At 46.5% G+C, this 18219-nt stretch overlaps 2 protein-coding genes and 1 pseudogene across 2 annotated transcripts; 2 read left to right on the forward strand and 1 right to left on the reverse strand.

The window, feature by feature from the left end:
• The first annotated feature begins 260 nt into the window (after positions 1-260).
• LOC117856619 (general transcription and DNA repair factor IIH helicase/translocase subunit XPB1-like) lies at positions 261-7182 on the forward strand (annotated as a pseudogene).
• A 604-nt stretch (positions 7183-7786) lies between these two features.
• On the forward strand, positions 7787-12547 carry LOC117856616 (phytochrome-associated serine/threonine-protein phosphatase). Its single transcript, XM_034738951.2, has 10 exons — positions 7787-8083; positions 8283-8429; positions 8570-8637; positions 9385-9442; positions 10080-10190; positions 10276-10326; positions 10935-11078; positions 11164-11259; positions 11403-11474; positions 12235-12547. The coding sequence occupies exons 1-10, from the start codon at positions 8003-8005 to the stop codon at positions 12316-12318; spliced, it is 912 nt and encodes a 303-aa protein (XP_034594842.1). The 5' UTR covers positions 7787-8002; the 3' UTR covers positions 12319-12547.
• A 1445-nt stretch (positions 12548-13992) lies between these two features.
• LOC117855407 (uncharacterized) lies at positions 13993-15124 on the reverse strand. Its single transcript, XM_072293667.1, has one exon. It carries the CDS (start codon positions 15122-15124, stop codon positions 14654-14656), a length of 471 nt encoding a protein of 156 aa, XP_072149768.1. The 3' UTR covers positions 13993-14653.
• Between the last annotated feature and the right edge of the window lie 3095 nt (positions 15125-18219).

Consider the following 18219-nt stretch of genomic DNA (forward strand, 5'->3'; position numbering starts at 1 on the left):
TCTTATGTGGGCCGGATCCCTCAGAACCCGTTTACGCAACGGCATTCGCAACCGACCCCAGGTGGCCAGGCCCACAGCCCAATGTCGGTTCCCGCACGTTCCGCCCTGGCCCGCAACCCTTCAAAGCCCACGTAGGGGTCTCGAAACCGCAACAATCGCAGTTCGCGACGCATTGCTGGCTGAATCGCCTTCGCACCGCCACAGCATTCCGCCGTCCTCTCCGACATCGACTCGCACCGACCACTAGTGGCGCCACTTCCTCCTCAGCCCCAGCCATGGCCGGCGGCGACGGTGAGGCGGCGGCCTTAAACCCCCATCTCCTCCACGAGCGCCCTCGTACACATCTCGCGTTGACATCGTTCCCCTCTCTTCTACCCCGCAGGCGATCGCCACCGCGCGCCGAAGCGGCACAAGTCCTCGGCCCCGTAAGGCGGCCCTGGTGGACGAGAGCACCGAGTTCGACTACGCCGATGACTTCGACGACGATGCCCTTGACGGTACCCACCGCGCGCTTGATCCCCTCCTAAATCCGCGAACCATCCCCAAATCTGTGGGGTTTCTTCTGAACTTCTGATCGATTTGAGGGATTTGGGGGTGGATGTCTTTGTTCTATCGCAGCGGATACGGAGGTGAAGAAGAGGGATTTCACGAAGCTCGAGTTGAAGCCGGATCACGCGAACCGGCCCCTCTGGGCGTGCGCGGACGGACGCATCTTCCTCGAGACCTTCTCGCCGCTCTACAAGCAGGCATACGATTTCCTTATCGCTATTGCCGAACCTGTGTGCAGGTCCGCTTTAATCAGTTCCATACTTGAATACCACCAGCTGCACCTTTAATTCAGAGTTGTCATGGCTGTACCCAGATGGCTCACAACCTGAATTGGAGCCGTTGATTTCTCCATGGAGTTCTGATAGCATGAATTAGGGCTGTAGTAAGATGTCCATGCTTTGGATAGGATTGGTCTGGTAAATCCAGAACACATTGTTAACACACTAGCCGCAAGTCTGTCTTTGGATGTCTTGTATCAGGAGATGAATTTTGAATATATACAAGACAGGATTTCTTGACTTGCAATTTTGCATTCCATTTAAAACCCGACATAAGAGTCAACATGATGTCATTTGAAGGAATTTGTGTGAAATTGGTTGGAGGGATACATATGCTGAGAATTGGGAGGGAGAAAGACAGTGGTGCTTGCTCAATTTAATTAAGCATGTTTACATGGATCTTTAGGTTTTAAGGCTACGCTGAATGTAGCTATGGCATATTCCAGAGTTTTGTTGCTTCTGGTGTAATTTGTTTGTGAGTGGATTTGGAATAAACAAATATTATGTGAACACTATCTAAACTTGACCAAAGTTATGCGAGATGTTTACCCTTGTTTCCTAGGTAATAATTACTAGGACTTGCTTAGTTTTGAGGATTGAATGGTGTATTAGAGATATCCTGAGCTTGTTACTTCAAAGAAACAGCAAGTCAGCAACAATAGTAAGCTAAATTGTGACTGTATCTGAGCTACCATGGTGCTCTGGATATTGAAATGAATATATGTGTTAAATGCTTGAATATATTCAATGAAGGTTTCCAACTTTTCTTTCTGAAAATTCAACCTTGTTTTTGTTGTGCAAGCCAGAATCTATGCATGAGTACAATCTAACTCCCCACTCATTGTATGCTGCGGTCTCAGTAGGACTTGAGACAAGCACTATTATTAGTGTCTTGAGTAAACTCTCTTAATACTAAGTTGCCTCGTGAAATAATTGACTTCATCCACGGATCAACTGCTAACTACAGCAAAGTGAAGCTTGTCTTGAAGAAGAATCGATATTTTGTCAAGTCTCCATTTCCTGAGGTCCTATCACTTGACCTGTGTATAAAGAATTCTGATAGCTCTATCGCTTTTCTTTGTTGACAGAACTGTGGCATCTCTTGTGCAGGTATTGAGTAACCTCCTGAACGATGATGTTATATCAAAAGCTAGGATATCTCCTGAGGTATTATTTACTTTGGATGTATAATATCAAGCTGAAGTTAGTGTCAGGTAGAGGAGAATTTGCACACTGTGGAAATGTCAATTGTGTTCATGCCATCAGTTTCTTTGTTTTCTTTCTGGTTTTGAGTATATTGGTTCTCAACTTATTGGGTGTGTAATCATAATTGACATTTGAAACCATTGCAGCTTAGGAAATGTTTGTTACCTACCTCACTAGCCTCTGTGTGATAAAAGTTGTTTCCCTGCTAATTTGTCTACATTAAACCAGCTATCCATTTAACTTAGTTGTTTGCTTCTCAACGTCGTAGGAATCTATTCTAATTTTCCTTCAGGATTCCCTTGGTGCATCTTCATTTACTATTAGCAAAACATCTGGACAAGCTAGTGGCCATGAAGAGTTGTTAAATGGAATGGAATTGGCTGCTGCAACTGAAGACAAGGAAACACATTCTTTTGAGATTGATCCCTCTCAGGTATTTCTTCATTTCTACTGAAGGTTGGGAACCACTAAAGTTATTGAGGGACTGATCTTCCATTTATCTCACACAGGTTGAGAACGTCAAGCAACGGTGCTTACCAAATGCATTGAACTACCCCATGCTGGAGGAGTATGATTTCAGAAATGACACTGTAAGCTTGTCTTTTCTCAGGGAACAGCTAATGCATATTGTTTTTCTGTTCTTTTTTCATCGATAAATGATGATCATGATACTGAAAAGTTTAGACCAAAAGGATGGGATAAATTGCAAACCACAGTACCTCTTGTTGGAGAATGCAAAAATTGGGGTTGGCCCAGGTCAAAGGAATGTGATAGATGCACATATGCATCAAAGAAAATAAGTCAAATGAAAGGGTAGGAGAAATTTCAAACCACCTTAGCTCTACGTCAAATAATACAAGGGTCAAGGGGTGGGATTGATCCCTGCTAATGGAATGTAGATGAACTTGCACCAATAGAAAACGTTACTCCCTCTGGTCATAGAAAAGTGGCAATTTTGGACATGAACATGATCTTGGAAACACTACTTTTACTACTGAATTTTATTGTGATATGATTTAGAATCTAATGAAGTTATAATATGTGAAAGTATTTTTAACACAAAGCTGCTCATGGATCTAAAGCTTAACTTAGTTCCACTTCAATTTTAATTGTAGGTAAACCCAGATTTGGACATGGAGCTAAAGCCGCAAGCACGACCCAGGCCATATCAAGAAAAGAGTCTCAGCAAGATGTTTGGAAACGGTAAGTTCATCATGTAAAGCTTATGCAAAATTGAGTTTCAAACAGTTGGTACTCTGTTAGAGAGCTATAGATGGCCACGAAGTTTGGGCTGAAGAATTTCCCAGTGATTAGCATTGAAAGCCCAGTATTGGTCTCTTATCCGATTGCACATCCTGATTTGCAGCCAGGTCCGAAATGAAAGTAAATGTGCCTTCTCTGTGCAATGGTCTTGCAATGCCTTGTTTATAAGGTGTCCAGTATTGTTTAATGTTGTGAATACTAAGTGAAAATGTTGCAAATTTTTAACTGATAGCAGAATATGTGTTTACTAAGGATGTAAACCAAATTCTCCTTGCTCTTTTTAGCTAGTGATTTTGTTCCCTTGGGTCATTTATTAATCCTTCCATTTAGAAGTTTTTGGTTTTTGCATGGAGTAAACAATTTGTGATACTTGTATGCAGTGAATGCTAGCTTTTCTAATTTGATTTAATTTGTAATTATGCAGGACGAGCAAGGTCAGGCATTATTGTGCTACCTTGTGGTGCTGGCAAATCCTTGGTTGGTGTATCTGCAGCCTGCCGTATTAATATGTTTGGCCACAAATGCTGTCTCCGTAGATCAATGGGCATTTCAGTTCAAGCTTTGGTCAACTATAAAAGATGACCACATTAGTCGTTTTAAATCTGATAACAAGGAGAAATTTAGATGGCAGGTGTGGTTGTGACTACATATAACATGGTTGCATTTGGTGGTAAACGGTCTGAAGACTCAGAGAAGATTATTGAAGAAATCCAAAACAGAGAGTGGAGCTTCCTTCTAATGGATGAGGTGGGCTGGTCTATTATAATCTGATCATTGGGGTTTTATTCTTCCATGTCTTAATAAAGTATAATGCAGTGTCACTTTCGTCTCCTTTTCTTGTGTATCTATTCAGGTTCACGTTGTCCCTGCACATATGTTTAGAAAAGTCATCAGCATCACTAAATCTCACTGCAAGCTTGGTCTTACTGGTATGTCTCCATCATATAATCCTGCATGGTTTCACTGTTTGCTTTTATGACGTATCATAAACTCATTATATACTCATTATATTAAAATTATCACAGCTACCCTTGTGAGAGAGGACGAACGCATTACCGATTTGAATTTTCTAATTGGACCAAAACTGTATGAAGCGAAATGGTTGGATTTAGTGAAAGGTGGATTTATTGCAAATGTGCAGTGTGCAGAAGTATGGTGTCCCATGACCAAAGAGTTCTTTGCTGAATATTTGACGAAGGATAATTTGAAGAAGAAGCAGGTGAACCTGTATTGAAGTTTGTCATAGGTTCCTGCAGAGAATTTATATAAGTTTTTGTCCTTCCAGATTGCAAATTCATGTATTCCAGTTTCCACTATTGCTTTATTTTATTCCCATTGTACCTTTCCCTCTATGCAATAGTCGACTTGATTTGTTTCCTTTAGCTATTCACCTCCAAGACATACCACTCTTATACTTTGGACATCAGTACATATATGAATTTTCATTGATTGGAATTCCATTTTCTTTAATTTCATTCTCGTCTTCCTGGAAGCTAACTTATGTTTTGAGGATCACATCTTACTGCCCTTATGCCAGGTACTTTATGTCATGAATCCAAACAAGTTCAGGGCTTGTGAGTTCCTGATTCGATTCCATGAGCAACAATGTGGAGACAAGATAATTGTGTTTGCTGACAATCTATTTGCACTAACAGCTTATGCAATGAAAATCCGCAAGCCAATGATTTATGGTGCCACAAGGTGACTTTACATTTATGCAGATGTTACCTAGTTTCCTCTAGTTTGCACTTATTTATCTTTGAATCACATTCAGCCATGCGGAGAGGACAAGAATTCTCTACCAATTCAAGAACAGTCCAGAAATCAATACAATTTTCCTTTCAAAGGTGTGCTTACTGACTATCTAATATTAAATATGTATTTCAAATCAACTTACTGTCAGCAATGTTGGTGACTATATGCTATTTCCTGTTAGGTTGGTGATAACTCGATTGATATCCCAGAAGCTAATGTTATCATACAAATATCATCTCATGCTGGTTCAAGGCGTCAAGAAGCTCAGCGCTGGGACGTATTCTCAGGGCAAAGGTACTATTGGACCATTTGTTTCATTTTACATACAAGCTGGTTGTAATTGCTGCACTTGATCCTTTGGCATTCAAAATTTTTCTGTGTGGATGTTTCTGTTCCTTTTGACACTCAAAATTATTCTGGACATTAAGAAGTCATCATAAATTACACATTATGGTGAAATTCTTTTAACACAGTAAACTTCAACGTTATAAATTTGGATTGACATCCAACATAATATATTGGTTCAAATTTACTGTTGTGCTGTGGCAAAGCTTGCAACTAAATTGTCACTCTTGCTGACCTTGTATTTGTAGTAGTTGCACATAGGTTGTTTATTTGCACACTATCCTATTTACCAGTGTGGGGCTACCAACCTGGATTTCAGTTTCAGCTTATAGTTATGAGAGTCACTTTGATGTGGCCAATAGATTGGGGATAAAGTGATACATAATTATTTGGAAGACTTAGATCTAAACTGCAACAGTCCTATAATGAGTATCATGAATTGTATTCTCATTAAATCTCTTGTAAATTATTGTGACCTCAGGGTAAGCATCAAGATAGGATGGCCGGAGGAAAAGAAGAATACAATGCTTTTTTCTATTCTCTAGTGTCAACCGACACACATGTCTCACTGGATTACTTATTTCCTCATTATTTCCCCCTTTTTTTACTGGAAACACCAGCATGCATGTATGTTATGACAGCCCTGTAAATTATCTTCAGTATATCAGGATGACATTCTTTTTGCTGATGCAGGAGATGTACTACTCAACAAAAAGGCAGCAGTTTCTTATTGACCAGGGATATAGCTTCAAGGTATGGCCTCTGGAGCATTCTTAAGTTGTAAAGAATTATACTGTAATTTGACTCTTACCCATAGTACGTGCAGCTGCACGCACCTGCTGAGATTGTTCTTTTGGCACTTTTTAGTGATGAAATATTGTACTTGCCAGGTTATCACTAGTTTGCCGCCACCTGAAGAAGGACCTAATCTGAGCTATTACACGCTTGATGAACAGCTCGAGCTTTTAGGCAAGGTGGGAATTTCTATACCCCTTTGGTTGTAGGTCATAGTTCCCTTGTTGGTTGTTACTGACTGTGTGCAGATGCCCCATTCACCACTTCCAACAGGTGCTGAACGCAGGGGATGACATGATGGGCGTTGAGCACTTGGAAGAAGATTCTGGTGGCAAGGCTCTTCTGAAAGCTCATCGCTCTGCCGGATCGATGAGTGCCTTTTCTGGAGCCGGTGGAAGGGTTTACTTGGAATGCAGGTGCTGCATCTATCCACTCTTCCTCTGTTTTTTTATTTGGTGCCATATCCAACCTCATCTTTAACTGGATGCACATCGCCTGTGTCCTGTTCTTCCAGCACCAAGGGGAAGGGTGCTCCGAAGAAACCCAAGGACCCATCAAACAGGCATCATCTGTTTAAGAAGCGCTGCCAGTAGGATGCCAGAGAAGTTGTGTAGCCTGTTATGCTTTGCTGACAATGACCTGGTTCATGAGAACCTTCTTGCTTGGCATGAAAATGTCGTTGGTTTTAACAGAGAAGCCAGGTTACGCAAAGCTGTCACTTTCTGTTAGGGCAACCGTACTAGCAATTGCCCTCGTTTTGAGCAAGGTTACTGAGCTATTATATCGAGGACAATTTTGGTCTTTGGCTTACGCCTGCTGCTTTCTGTTCGCAAACGAGGATATATGTCTTCTTGAAAAATGTAAATATTGTGTAAGGCTTGTATGCATATTGAGCTATAGGCACGCTAAAGCTGCAACACGTCATTAGCGATGCTGAACGACCTGGCACTGGCCTTAATATTTTAACTCCAAAGAAATTTAAATTTTACAATCCTGTGTATGATGCAGTATGGTCAATGGTTACCAGTTCGATGTCTTGTGATTATTGTTCATGAGCATTGCAACGTTTGTTCAATTTTGATGGTGCAACTTTCCTAATATGCTTAATTTCCTTCTTTATGCCCTTAAATAGAAATGAGGCCTGCACACGACATTATTTAAATTTTCAAGATAAACATGTATCAAACGGTTAACTACCGTCCACCCTTGCCCCGTCAAATCCATCAAATAACTGGAATGGCTTCATGTCAGATACACCACCGAACTTTAGGAACAACATTTTGGACGATATCGTCACTTCGGCCGCTATTTTCTATTAGATATAACTAAGAGGTGTATAATAAAGTAATAGTCTAATAAAATTGTTTTCAATACAAAACATATAGTGAAGTAATGTTTATTATACATTTACAGTTTCTGAAGCAGATATATATGCGTTCCGCTTATGTATACTCCAAAACAAAATTGCAAAGGAGAAAAAGGAAATTGCTGACGAGTCTCCCATCCAATTTGCGACCCCGTCGTCTCGTGCAGTCGCAAGCACGAGGTTGTGAGCGAGCCAGCAAAGACGCTCTTCGATTTGCCCTCACTCCAGCCCAGCCAGCCAGCCAGCCGCCCAAAAAGCCAGGCGCAAATCACAACCTCGCCTCCTGTCCCCTCCCCCCGCTCCTCGTTCCCCTCTCGCCGCCCGCCCCCGGCCGCGATCGAGGCGGCGCCAATAACCAAGGGCGGGCCTCACCCTCTCTCCAGCGAGCTCCCCCGCGCCTCCGCCCCAAATCCCCCCCGCGCCCCGTTTGGCCGCCGCCCCTGCGATGGATTTGGATCTGTGGATCTCCAAGGTCAAGGAGGGCCAGCACCTCGCCGAGCACGAGCTCCAGACCCTCTGCGAATACGTTGAGTTTTCTACTCTCTGACTCGCTCGTTCCGCGCCTAGGGTTTTTCTCGCCCCATTGCTCTCTCGGGCGGCCGCGCACGCGCGCTGGGTTGTTAGGGTTCTTAGTGGGTAGAGGTAGATGTGGGGAAAGGGCTGCCTTTGCTGTGTCTATTGGTTGTATCTGTGTGTAACTGCTGTTTGTTTCGCCGGATGTCCAGGTGAAGGAGATCCTCATCGAGGAGTCGAATGTTCAGCCGGTGAACAGCCCCGTGACGGTGTGCGGTGACATCCACGGGCAGTTCCATGATCTGATGAAGCTATTCGCGACCGGTGGGCACGTCCCCGAAACGAACTATATCTTCATGGTGCGGACTGTGGAGCTTCCCCCCCCCCCCCCCCCCCCCCCCCCCCCCCCCCCCCCTTTATCTTTTCCTGTGAGCAGTGATAATGTATTCGCCATTATCATGATACTGTTCTCCTCAATCGAGCTGTGGTTCACTCGCAGGGTGATTTTGTGGACCGTGGCTTCAACAGCCTGGAGGTTTTCACCATTCTCTTGCTACTAAAAGCAAGGTATTTAGTTAACTTCTTGTTTCTTCTTGTTTGGAGATAGTCGAGTGTTTGCTTGATTGTCGAAAAGTTCAATGTTTCAGCTGCCTAGCTTCTGATGTAGCAGCTGCTTCACTCTTTTGCCTTGTTAGCAACCTTACTACTTCAGACTGAGGGTCCAATTCATAATCATTTGTAGTATAAAAACCTTGTTTTCTTATGGAATATACATGGTTGGAGAAACATAAATAGCCAGAGTAGCTTACTAGACAGAATTAGGTTATTGGCTTATATTGATTGTTAATTGCTGACTGACTATGCCGTGAGTCTCGTGACTCGCCTTTTCACACTATTTTTCCTGAATTCTTGGATAGTCTATAGAACAATTTAGCTTTTAGTTTACCATGCAGTCAGAAACTTCAAAATAATGTATGTGGTTCTTATTTCTGAGAAATACAAATGATGTTCTGGAGTTGCTCTGAAACAGGTTTTATAATGTACCGACATGTGTGGTAGTGGAATGATGAGTTTGCAATGTTTGAACATAGAAACTGAAATTTCTTCCTGACCTTTGGCAGCTTGAACTGCACGTGTCAAAAGAAGCATCCATTCTCACCATATAGTTTCCCAATGAACCAACACTCTAATGATAGCATTATTCTCGTAATCTTTGTTGTTCTATTTTCACTTCAGCTCCCATTTAGATATTTTTCCAAGAATTGTCACCGTCAATGGCTAATTCTTGTCGATGAATTTTCTGACTGGTATTAGGTATCCAGCTCACATAACCCTTCTGCGTGGAAATCATGAAAGTAGGCAATTGACGCAGGTATGTTCTGGTATGGGTGATACTGATAATTTTTGCTGTAACTAAATGTCCTGAGTACAATATATTCTGCTCTCAACTTAAAAGGTCATGTAGCCATCCAGTCACCCTGCATGGTGCCTCTTAGAGCACTTTTGGTCTTATTTGATTCTGTTTAAGGTTTCATTGGGGAAAAAAAGAGAAGAAAAAAAAGAAACATCTGCGTGAAGCATAATATATTGATTTTAGAAAGCTCGAAATTAATTCAGTACATATTGGTATCATTCTAGGGAAATGGTATTGTTACTGATACCCTAACTATGATCTTACCTTGGCTTCATGGTGCATTGTGAATCTACCAATACAAGTTACACATCTATGAATTTTGAGGTCTTATGCTACTTAAAGTAACAATCATGTAATTAGCCTGTCTGTCATGCTTAGGCTTTCTTTAGCCAGTGCCTAATAAACTATCTATCAACATTGCTCCTTTTTTTGTGGTCTGCCCCCTCATTTTGATTTCATATGGCTATATATTTTAGCTTGTAACATACATCGCATGTTTGTATCCATTCGGTACCACAAATAGCTGGATACACATGAAATGCTTATTTAGCACTTATCATGCAGGCATGCTAATATTATTGTGACTTATCTTTAGGTGTATGGTTTCTATGATGAGTGCCAGAGAAAGTATGGGAATGCCAATGCATGGCGGTACTGCACTGATGTTTTTGATTACCTTACGCTTTCAGCAATCATTAATGGACAAGTAAGTTCCTCTGGGCAAAGAATTTGCAGATTGTCAGTTCATGTTATTTGGGACAAGTCATACTTAAATTATATGCTGAATTCAGGTCCTCTGTGTTCATGGCGGTCTTTCTCCTGATGTACGCACTATTGATCAGGTTCGTGACTTTTCTTCTGTAGCTTTCGTATAGTTATTATACTCATCGGTCAACATAGATGTTTATAGCTTCCATATTTCCTGTCTTGTAGGTATGCCATACTTAGTGAAAATATGTGAAGTAGAAATATATTTTACTTGGTCTATGAAAGGATGAAATTATTACAACTATTTGAAATTTCCATTGTCACCAATGATGCAAATCAATGTTTCAGTGCATGTCTGCTAGAACTTTTGAATGAGTGAACAGTTTATATATATTATTTTCAGTGATTTCTCTGTTCTTTTTTCAGCTGGTTGTGCTAACTCTTTTTTAAAAAAAACGTTTGCTATATAATTTCCTTCAGTAGTAAGAACGGTTATCATCAATGCACTGGTTGTGCTAATTGTACAGTAAGAATGGTTATCATCAATGAACTGGAAAGTAACTGACCCTTAGCATTGCTGACTCATATTTGTGAAGAATGGTAGAGTATCTGATTCTGGGGTTGATTTGGCCCTTAGCATTTCTGACTTGTTTTCTGAAGAATAGTAGAGTACATGATTCTGTTGCTTTTTATGAATAAATGTTTCGATGAGATTAAACATTTGATTATCTTTTATCACTAGATACGAACAATTGATCGCAATTGTGAAATTCCCCACGAAGGTCCTTTCTGTGATCTTATGTGGAGTGACCCTGAAGAGATAGAGACATGGGCTGTTAGTCCCCGTGGTGCAGGTTGGCTGTTCGGATCACGAGTCACAGCAGAGGTGTGCATACAATCTTTCTTGCTATTTTATTATTCCGAATCGCCCTTTTATTCAGTCCTTGGAAATGCCACTTTTTGCTATGCAGTTCAACTTTGTTAACGGTATCGAGCTAGTTTGCCGAGCTCACCAGCTGGTGCAGGAAGGCTTAAAGTACATGTTTCAGGAGAAGGGCCTTGTGACTGTGAGTTCTTATTCCCACATAGATTGTCACTCGAGATACTGGTAGCATCATATTAGTAGTTTGTATTTTTTTTTTATTTCAGCATGACTGAATTGTTACATTTGAATTGTTTATGATGCTTTGTTTGTACTATTTCTTTCCAGGTGTGGTCTGCACCTAATTATTGCTACAGATGTGGCAATGTAGCCTCCATACTAAGCTTTGATGAAAAGATGGTATGTTCTTTCGTTTAGAAGAGTTTGCTTGAAGTCTTCTGCATACCTGATTACTCTTGAGTAAATTCATACAATAAGTTCAGCTCAATCTTCAGCATGTTTTGTTGTGCATATATACAAGCAGTTTTTGTACAGAGAGATTTTTTTGTGAATGGGCAACAGAAAAGCAACCGGTGTTTCTGGCCAATATTTTTAGATCTTAGTGAAGTGGTTATACAAGTGAATGTTACAGTACATCTAGGTGGGGTCTCTCCTTTGTTCTGCAACACACCAAGTTTTTGTTAAGACATTTTCTATGCTTGCTAGTGATAGCTGATAGGCAGGGGCTGGAAAATAAGGAATAAATCGTAGTCTTTTGAATAGGGGTAGGGTTTCAGTTGGACCGTCAATGAAATAAGCAAATTGTTGTCTTTCTGCATCAACCATGCTTTTTTGGGGAATCAAGTAGACTTTGTGGTTTAGTGGTTCATCTGCAACAGTTATGCATATGCGGGTTTGTCTTGGCTGAGGAAGAGGGGTCGAAGTTGCCATGAAAAGGCAAAGTCTGCTTGCTTTTGTCAATAAGTACCAGCAGACCTCTGATTCTTTTTCGCATTAACATCTGATTGCTCCTAGTTTTGCATCACCAATTGTCGTGTATCTTGTTTATGACTGCATGGTGGTTGGCATGTTATGCTCCACTGCGCTTTGCTTAACTTAAACCAAGGTGTAATGAGATGTAGCTGATGCTGATCAATGCTGTGTAATTTTCTGTTGCCAGGAAAGAGACGTCAAGTTCTTCACGGAGACAGAGGAGAACAACCAGATGCGAGGCCCAAGGACCGCAGTCCCATATTTCCTCTGACTTCAATTGTACAATTTTAGAAGTCAAATGTTTAAATCTGTAAGGGCTAAAAGATCCACCAGAGGTGTTTATTGTTGTAGGTTCAGATCATAGTGCAATATGATGCATTTGATTTCTCCATTTTCTTTTAACCACATGTACAATAGACCATCGGGAGTCATATGTTACTGTATCCCTTCAGTGACACCGTCAAGTTTTGTTCTTGATTTATTTCACGTGCTATTTATCATCGTGGACCGTGCATGCGTTGTGCAACATAAAAATTTCTGCTGCCTGTTTATTTTATTTCTGATGTGATATTTTCCTTTTAGTTTGCACTCGCCTAGTAAGATATTTTTCTTGAAAACATCTCGTGTACGCACTTCCTGGCATATATTCTTGGTTGGATAGCTCCAGGTATTTATAATGTAATGCAGTTTGATTCTGTGTGATAATCTTATTTGCAAGCGTTTAACGTGAGACACACGGAACCGAATTCATCACCGGGTTGCGCATGAAAGCAACAGTTGCGACGATTTTAAAAGTGTACCATCCAGCACGCATACCTACCAAGCATCTGCTCGCCATCGGCCAGTGGCCGGTGACCAAGCAGGGCGCGGGTTCGCTGCGCGGCAGAGGCCACGAGCAGATCAAGATGCCTGCGCCGCACGGCGGGGGGGTTACGGGCTTTACGGGCGCAGGGCGTGTCGCCCACCTGCCCGCTCCTCCAACGGAGCGGAGAAGGCATGCCCTCCGCTGCCGGTCTCCTCCCTCGCCCGCCCACCGGCGCGAACGAATCTCACTTCTCAGTGACCGCGCGCGGTGCGCACGAACGTCGCCTTGGGGTGGGCACCAAGCCGCGTCACCGGCGCCCGACAGCGATCGCCGTTTGCATCGCCCTCCGGCCGCCGTCACTTTTTTTTTCCCTTGCTCTCGGTTAGATGTACCCGTGATTCGCTGCCCTCCCCGCCCACCCGGGCAGCTTTTGGGTTTGGACGCCGCGCGCCGTGCCGCGGCCTCAGATCGTCGTCGTCCTCACGTGACCGGGGCTCCCCTCGGTTAAACAAAGCTTCGCCGTGCATGTCAGGTGTCAGGTCGTGTCCTGTCTCGTGCGCTCGACTGCTCGTGCGACGGTGCGAGTGCGAGCCTGTGCCCCACGGCAGGTCAAACAACAGCAGACTGCTGAGCCTGCTGGTACCTTTTGGCAGGCGGAGGCTGTGCTGTGCTTGTTCCTTTTCCCAATTCTCATGACCGTTCAGGTGGCCCGTCCTGTCTTTACTCCTCAGTTCATTTAATACCGGTAGTGGTCTTTGAACTTTTGTTTGAAAAAAAAAAGGATTCAAATCTCGCCATGTCTGTAATAACTCCCTTGAATGTACAGTACGTATTTATTTTTTTTCAAATGAATGCACTCATACGTATGTTTGACCGGCAACGGATCGATACTTCACCAGTCCACTTCTCAACAGCAGAAAATAACCCTGCGTTTCTATTTTCTAGTTTTCTTTCGCAGAATGATGGGAGATGCAAGTGATAGTGCAGCTCTCGACGATCGATCGAACCATGTATCTAGAAAAGAAAAGAGAGAAATGCACTTGTACACTTGGCCTTGTAAGACAAGCGTGATGGAACGAACCATCCGGTTTCGCCAGAAAACATTTTTTTTTTCTGGACGAGCTAAACAGAGCCGCGAAGGAGCAAATCGAAACAGCAGCATATCCTACTTGGCATGGCAGATCCTCTGGTTGTGGTTACAGCAAAATTGCGGATCAAAAAAAATTAGAGGGAAATGTCAGTAACCTTTTAGTTCCTAAATTGCCAAACAGGATGCCTAAAGTTTAAACCTTTAGTACCTGTTGCGTATAGGGATTAAAAGATACTGGACAGTGTGTACCCCTCTGTTAATCCCTCTGTTAATCCCCCACCCCACCCGTCCCGATCCCGCCCGCCCGCCGCCGGCCCCCGCCCTCCCGCCCGCCCCGCCGGAGCGCGAGCGTGCCCATGAGCCCGCCGAGCGCGGCGCCCTGCACGGCCCCGACCGCCGTGGACACGGCGGCCTCCACGTGGGTGGGCTGCTTCGCCAGCCACGCCCGCAGGCCGGCCTCCAGGGACCTGACGCGGTCGCTCCACTCGGCCAGCGGGTTGGCCATGCCCATGCCCCGCGCCGCCGCCACCTGCGACGAGGAGGAGGAAGCCGTCACCGTCAGCGGCCGCGGCTTCTGCTTCGCCCCATCCATTTCGATGACCACTCCCGCCGCCTCTCCCAGGTTCGTCGCAGCGGTTGAGGAAGAGCAGGGCAGGGGGATAAGCGGATAGCTGCTGGCTTATCCCCTGCTTCCCTTCGGATGCTCCGAAGCTACCTCCTCCGATCCCGAGGCGGCGCCGCGGCGGCGGCGGTTGACGCGCCGGCTGCGGCTGCTGTCCGGCCTCCACGCCCACGCGGCGACCGCGACCGAGCCGGGGCCCGGTCCTCCTCCCGACCCATTGCCCGCCTGCCGGCACCGCCCCGCAGGAACTCCCCGACCTCGGCGTCCGAGAACGACGACGATCCCCCCGGCGCGAGCCGCCGCCGGGGCCGCCGCCTCCACCTGCCGCAGCACTGCCTCGCGACGCGGAGCGGCGCGCGCGCCACGCAGCAGAGCACGGCCACGGGCAGGCACGCGCAGAGCACGCAGCACGCCGCCGCGCACTCCGCCACCGCCGCGCCGCTCCCGGCGGTGGGGTCCGCGGGCGGCGCCGCCGGGGACGCGCCGGGCCCGGGCCCGGGCCCTCCTCCCGGCCGCTTCTTCGCGGGGACCTCGGCCGCCGCCTTCTTCCTTCGCGTCATGCCCCTCCGGCCCTCCGCGCTCGCTTGCTTAGTTGCTTCTCGCTTCCCGACTCCCCGCGGCGGCCGTGGCTTGCTTTGGCTTCCGGCGCGGGGGATTCGACGTGGGGATCGTGGGAGAGAGTGGGGCTCTCTCTCTGTTGCGCTGCTGTCTGTTGCTTCGCTTTTAAATTAGGAACCCCTGTCATGTAGGCCAGGCTTCCTGTCTGTCACATCATATCCCTCTGGGAGAAGATTTAAATTTCAAGTAAAAAAGATGGATATAAATTTGATTGGAATTAGCCACTCGGCGGCGACGCGGATATGCTCGGTCTCGGCCTTTTAAATTCCGAGCCGAAAGCTCGTTAAGTGAGACTGGACGACTGGATAGATACCCAAACCCAAAGCAGTCGCACGTTGAAGAATCTCGTTCCGTGCTAATGGTTGGTAGCACAGCATTTTGCTGGTATATTTCGTGAAAAATAAAGTGAAAAAAAATGCCAACGGTACAGGCACAAAGTATTTTACAGCTGTTTGGCTGGATGCTTTGCCGTTACGCCGAACAGTTTTGGCGTCGGTTGCGGCAACTCAGCTGCAGGATATTAGTATATTACCCGGTCAAAACGTGGTCTCCTTCCTGATAGTTTACGAGCGTACAAAGGCGTGTTCAAATCAGATCGGTTTGGTTGCGTTCAATTATTGTGCACGGTGGCCGCCGGGGAGTACACGCCATACGGGCCCCCGTGCGCATCAAGCAGGGGTGGGGCTGTGGACGGCGGTGGTGGCGACGTTGCTGCGCTTGGTAGGCCGGCGGGCAGCGCTTTGCATGCTTTAGGCAGCGTCACAGGGTATCTTCAGCTCGGGGGAAGGGCCCCGCCTCTCTTTGCAGCTATTGTAGCTCATGAAGAGCCAACTCAGCATTTTGCCTACGTATTGCCTACGTGGAGGAAAGAGAAGGCTATCTCTTAATATTCCCACGCTTAGCTCGGACGCATTACGAGGGCTCGCGGGGCCCGCTCTCGCGCACGCCGCTTCCTTGTCTCTCTCCCTCGTTTCCCCATCTGCGCTAAACTGTGCGGGCTGGGAGCACCGACGGGCGCCCGTGCGCTGACGGGGCCGAGCTCGAGCCGCCGGAGGAGAGGGAGGTGACCTCGCCAGAATCAAACTCGTTGTGTTCGCGAGCTGGAAGCGGATGTGCGGACGGTCGGACCGCGGACCAGGACCGGCGGCGGAGGCGCGCTGCGAGGGAAGCGCGGACGGTTGGACCGGAACGGGCTGCGGCAGCGGTGCGCGCGACAAGAGAAACGCGGACGGCTTCGCCGGGGCAGCGGCCGGCGGCGGGCACATGAGGCAAGGTGGAGCGCGGACGGCCTCGCCGGGGCCGGCTGCAGCGTGGTCGGCCACCGACGAGTAGGCGGGAGCGGCACCACGTAGGCCGCCGGCATCTCCACTCCATCAAGCGTGCAGCGGTGCGGCCTCCGGGGTGGACCATGTCTCGCGTCTCGGAGGCCGTGGCGGCCTGCCCCTCCGTGGCTCTGTGTGTGCGGCTGTGCGCGGGAACGAGAGGCGTGCGAAGAGCTAACCTGATGGACGAGCTGTCTTTTATATCGACGTGGCAAAGCCACGTAACTCTATGAGCTAGTAAGCCAGCTCAACCGTTGGACACGGCCTAAGAGGCTAGTGGTGGTGGTACCACAAAAAATCGGCCACTCGGCCTGCTTGATCTGATCCTCACAGAAAAGACGAAAACAACGTAGGCGTGCGGTACATATCAAGATTCAACATCAAAGAATGACCGGAATCAAATCTTGTTAAAAGACGAGAGAGAGAGTAGTGCATCACAAAAGGGAAAATCCGAATTTTATTTGGATTCGAAGCAATCTACTTTTTCTGGCCGTGATGGATAACTCACAAGCCAACTGCAAAATTGTTTGCCACAAAATAAAACTCACAAGCTTACGGGTGAACTATCGATCCACACTTAGTTCTATTCGTACTTAGCTCATAACACAAGCCACACACTGAACTGAACAAGACTGCCACTGTTATTAACTTTTCTGACGAAACCGGACTGCATCTTCTTGTAGAACGCGAAGATGCCCTGAACGGCGGGGAACGCGCCCCTGGACGGCGTAGTTGTGGAGGGATATGCACTGGGGCGCGAGGTGGTGGTGGTGGACGGTGAGTTCGGTCCTCCACCACCGCTAACTCTCTCTTCGGATCCTACACTGTAATACTCCGTACTTCAAAGCTCCTCTTCAGGTTCCAGACGGTCCTCCAAAGCTGCAACGTCCAGCTTTTTCCTTCGTATCCTAGACTGAAACACTCCGTCCTCCAAAATCGCATCGCCCAACCCTTTCCTTCGCGTCCCAGACTGTAACATCCTGTCCTCTAAAGCTGCCCTTCAGTCCCAGACGGCCCCAGCCCTTCCCTTAGGGTCCCAGACTGTGAGCTCGGTCCTCCACCACCGCTAGCTCTCTCTTCAGGTCTCAGATTGTAACACCCCGTCCTCCAAAGCCGCACCGCCCAACCCTTCCCAGACTGCCGCACCGCCCAGCCCTTCCCTTCGGGTCCCAGACTGTAACACCCCGTCCTCCAAAGCTGCCCTTCAGGTCCCAGACAACCCCCAGCCCTTCCCTTCGGGTCCCAGACTGTGAGCTTGGTCCTCCACCACCGCTAGCTCTCTCTTCGGGTCTCAAACTGTAATACCCCGTCCTCCAAAGCTGCACCGCCCAACCCTTCCTAGACTGTAACACACCGTCCTCCAAAGCTGCACCACCCAGCCCTTCCATTCGGGTCCCAGACTCCAAAACTGCACCACCCAACCCTTCCCAGACTGTAACACCCCGTCCTCCAAAGTTGCACCGCCCAAGCCTTCCCTTCGGGTCCCAGACTGTAACACCCCATCCTCCAAAGCCACACCACCCAACCCTTCCGAGGGACGAACACGCGTACACATAGCACACTACTTACACTTTCATCCTCGCTTCGTGTAAAAAGGTTAACCTGAAGGTGCTATGGTTGGTGAACAAAGTTGACTCCACCCTTACTCGACTAGCAATGTGGTACTAAACATGCGTACCTGCGCTCATGGATCATTATTGGGTCATCCAAATATG

The sequence above is a fragment of the Setaria viridis genome, chromosome 5 (genome assembly GCF_005286985.2).
Source record: "Setaria viridis chromosome 5, Setaria_viridis_v4.0, whole genome shotgun sequence".
Taxonomy (NCBI): domain Eukaryota; kingdom Viridiplantae; phylum Streptophyta; class Magnoliopsida; order Poales; family Poaceae; genus Setaria; species Setaria viridis.

What these genes read in the sequence shown, in the direction of transcription:
- LOC117855407 (XM_072293667.1), bottom strand. Translation starts at nt 15,124, where the DNA reads ATGACGCGAAGGAAGAAGGCGGCGGCCGAGGTCCCCGCGAAGAAGCGG.
- LOC117856616 (XM_034738951.2), top strand. Translation starts at nt 8,003, where the DNA reads ATGGATTTGGATCTGTGGATCTCCAAGGTCAAGGAGGGCCAGCACCTC. An exon ending in AAACGAACTATATCTTCATG is followed by an intron (nt 8,430 to 8,569) that starts GTGCGGACTGTG and finishes GTTCACTCGCAG; the next exon opens with GGTGATTTTGTGGACCGTGG. An exon ending in CAGCAATCATTAATGGACAA is followed by an intron (nt 10,191 to 10,275) that starts GTAAGTTCCTCT and finishes TGCTGAATTCAG; the next exon opens with GTCCTCTGTGTTCATGGCGG.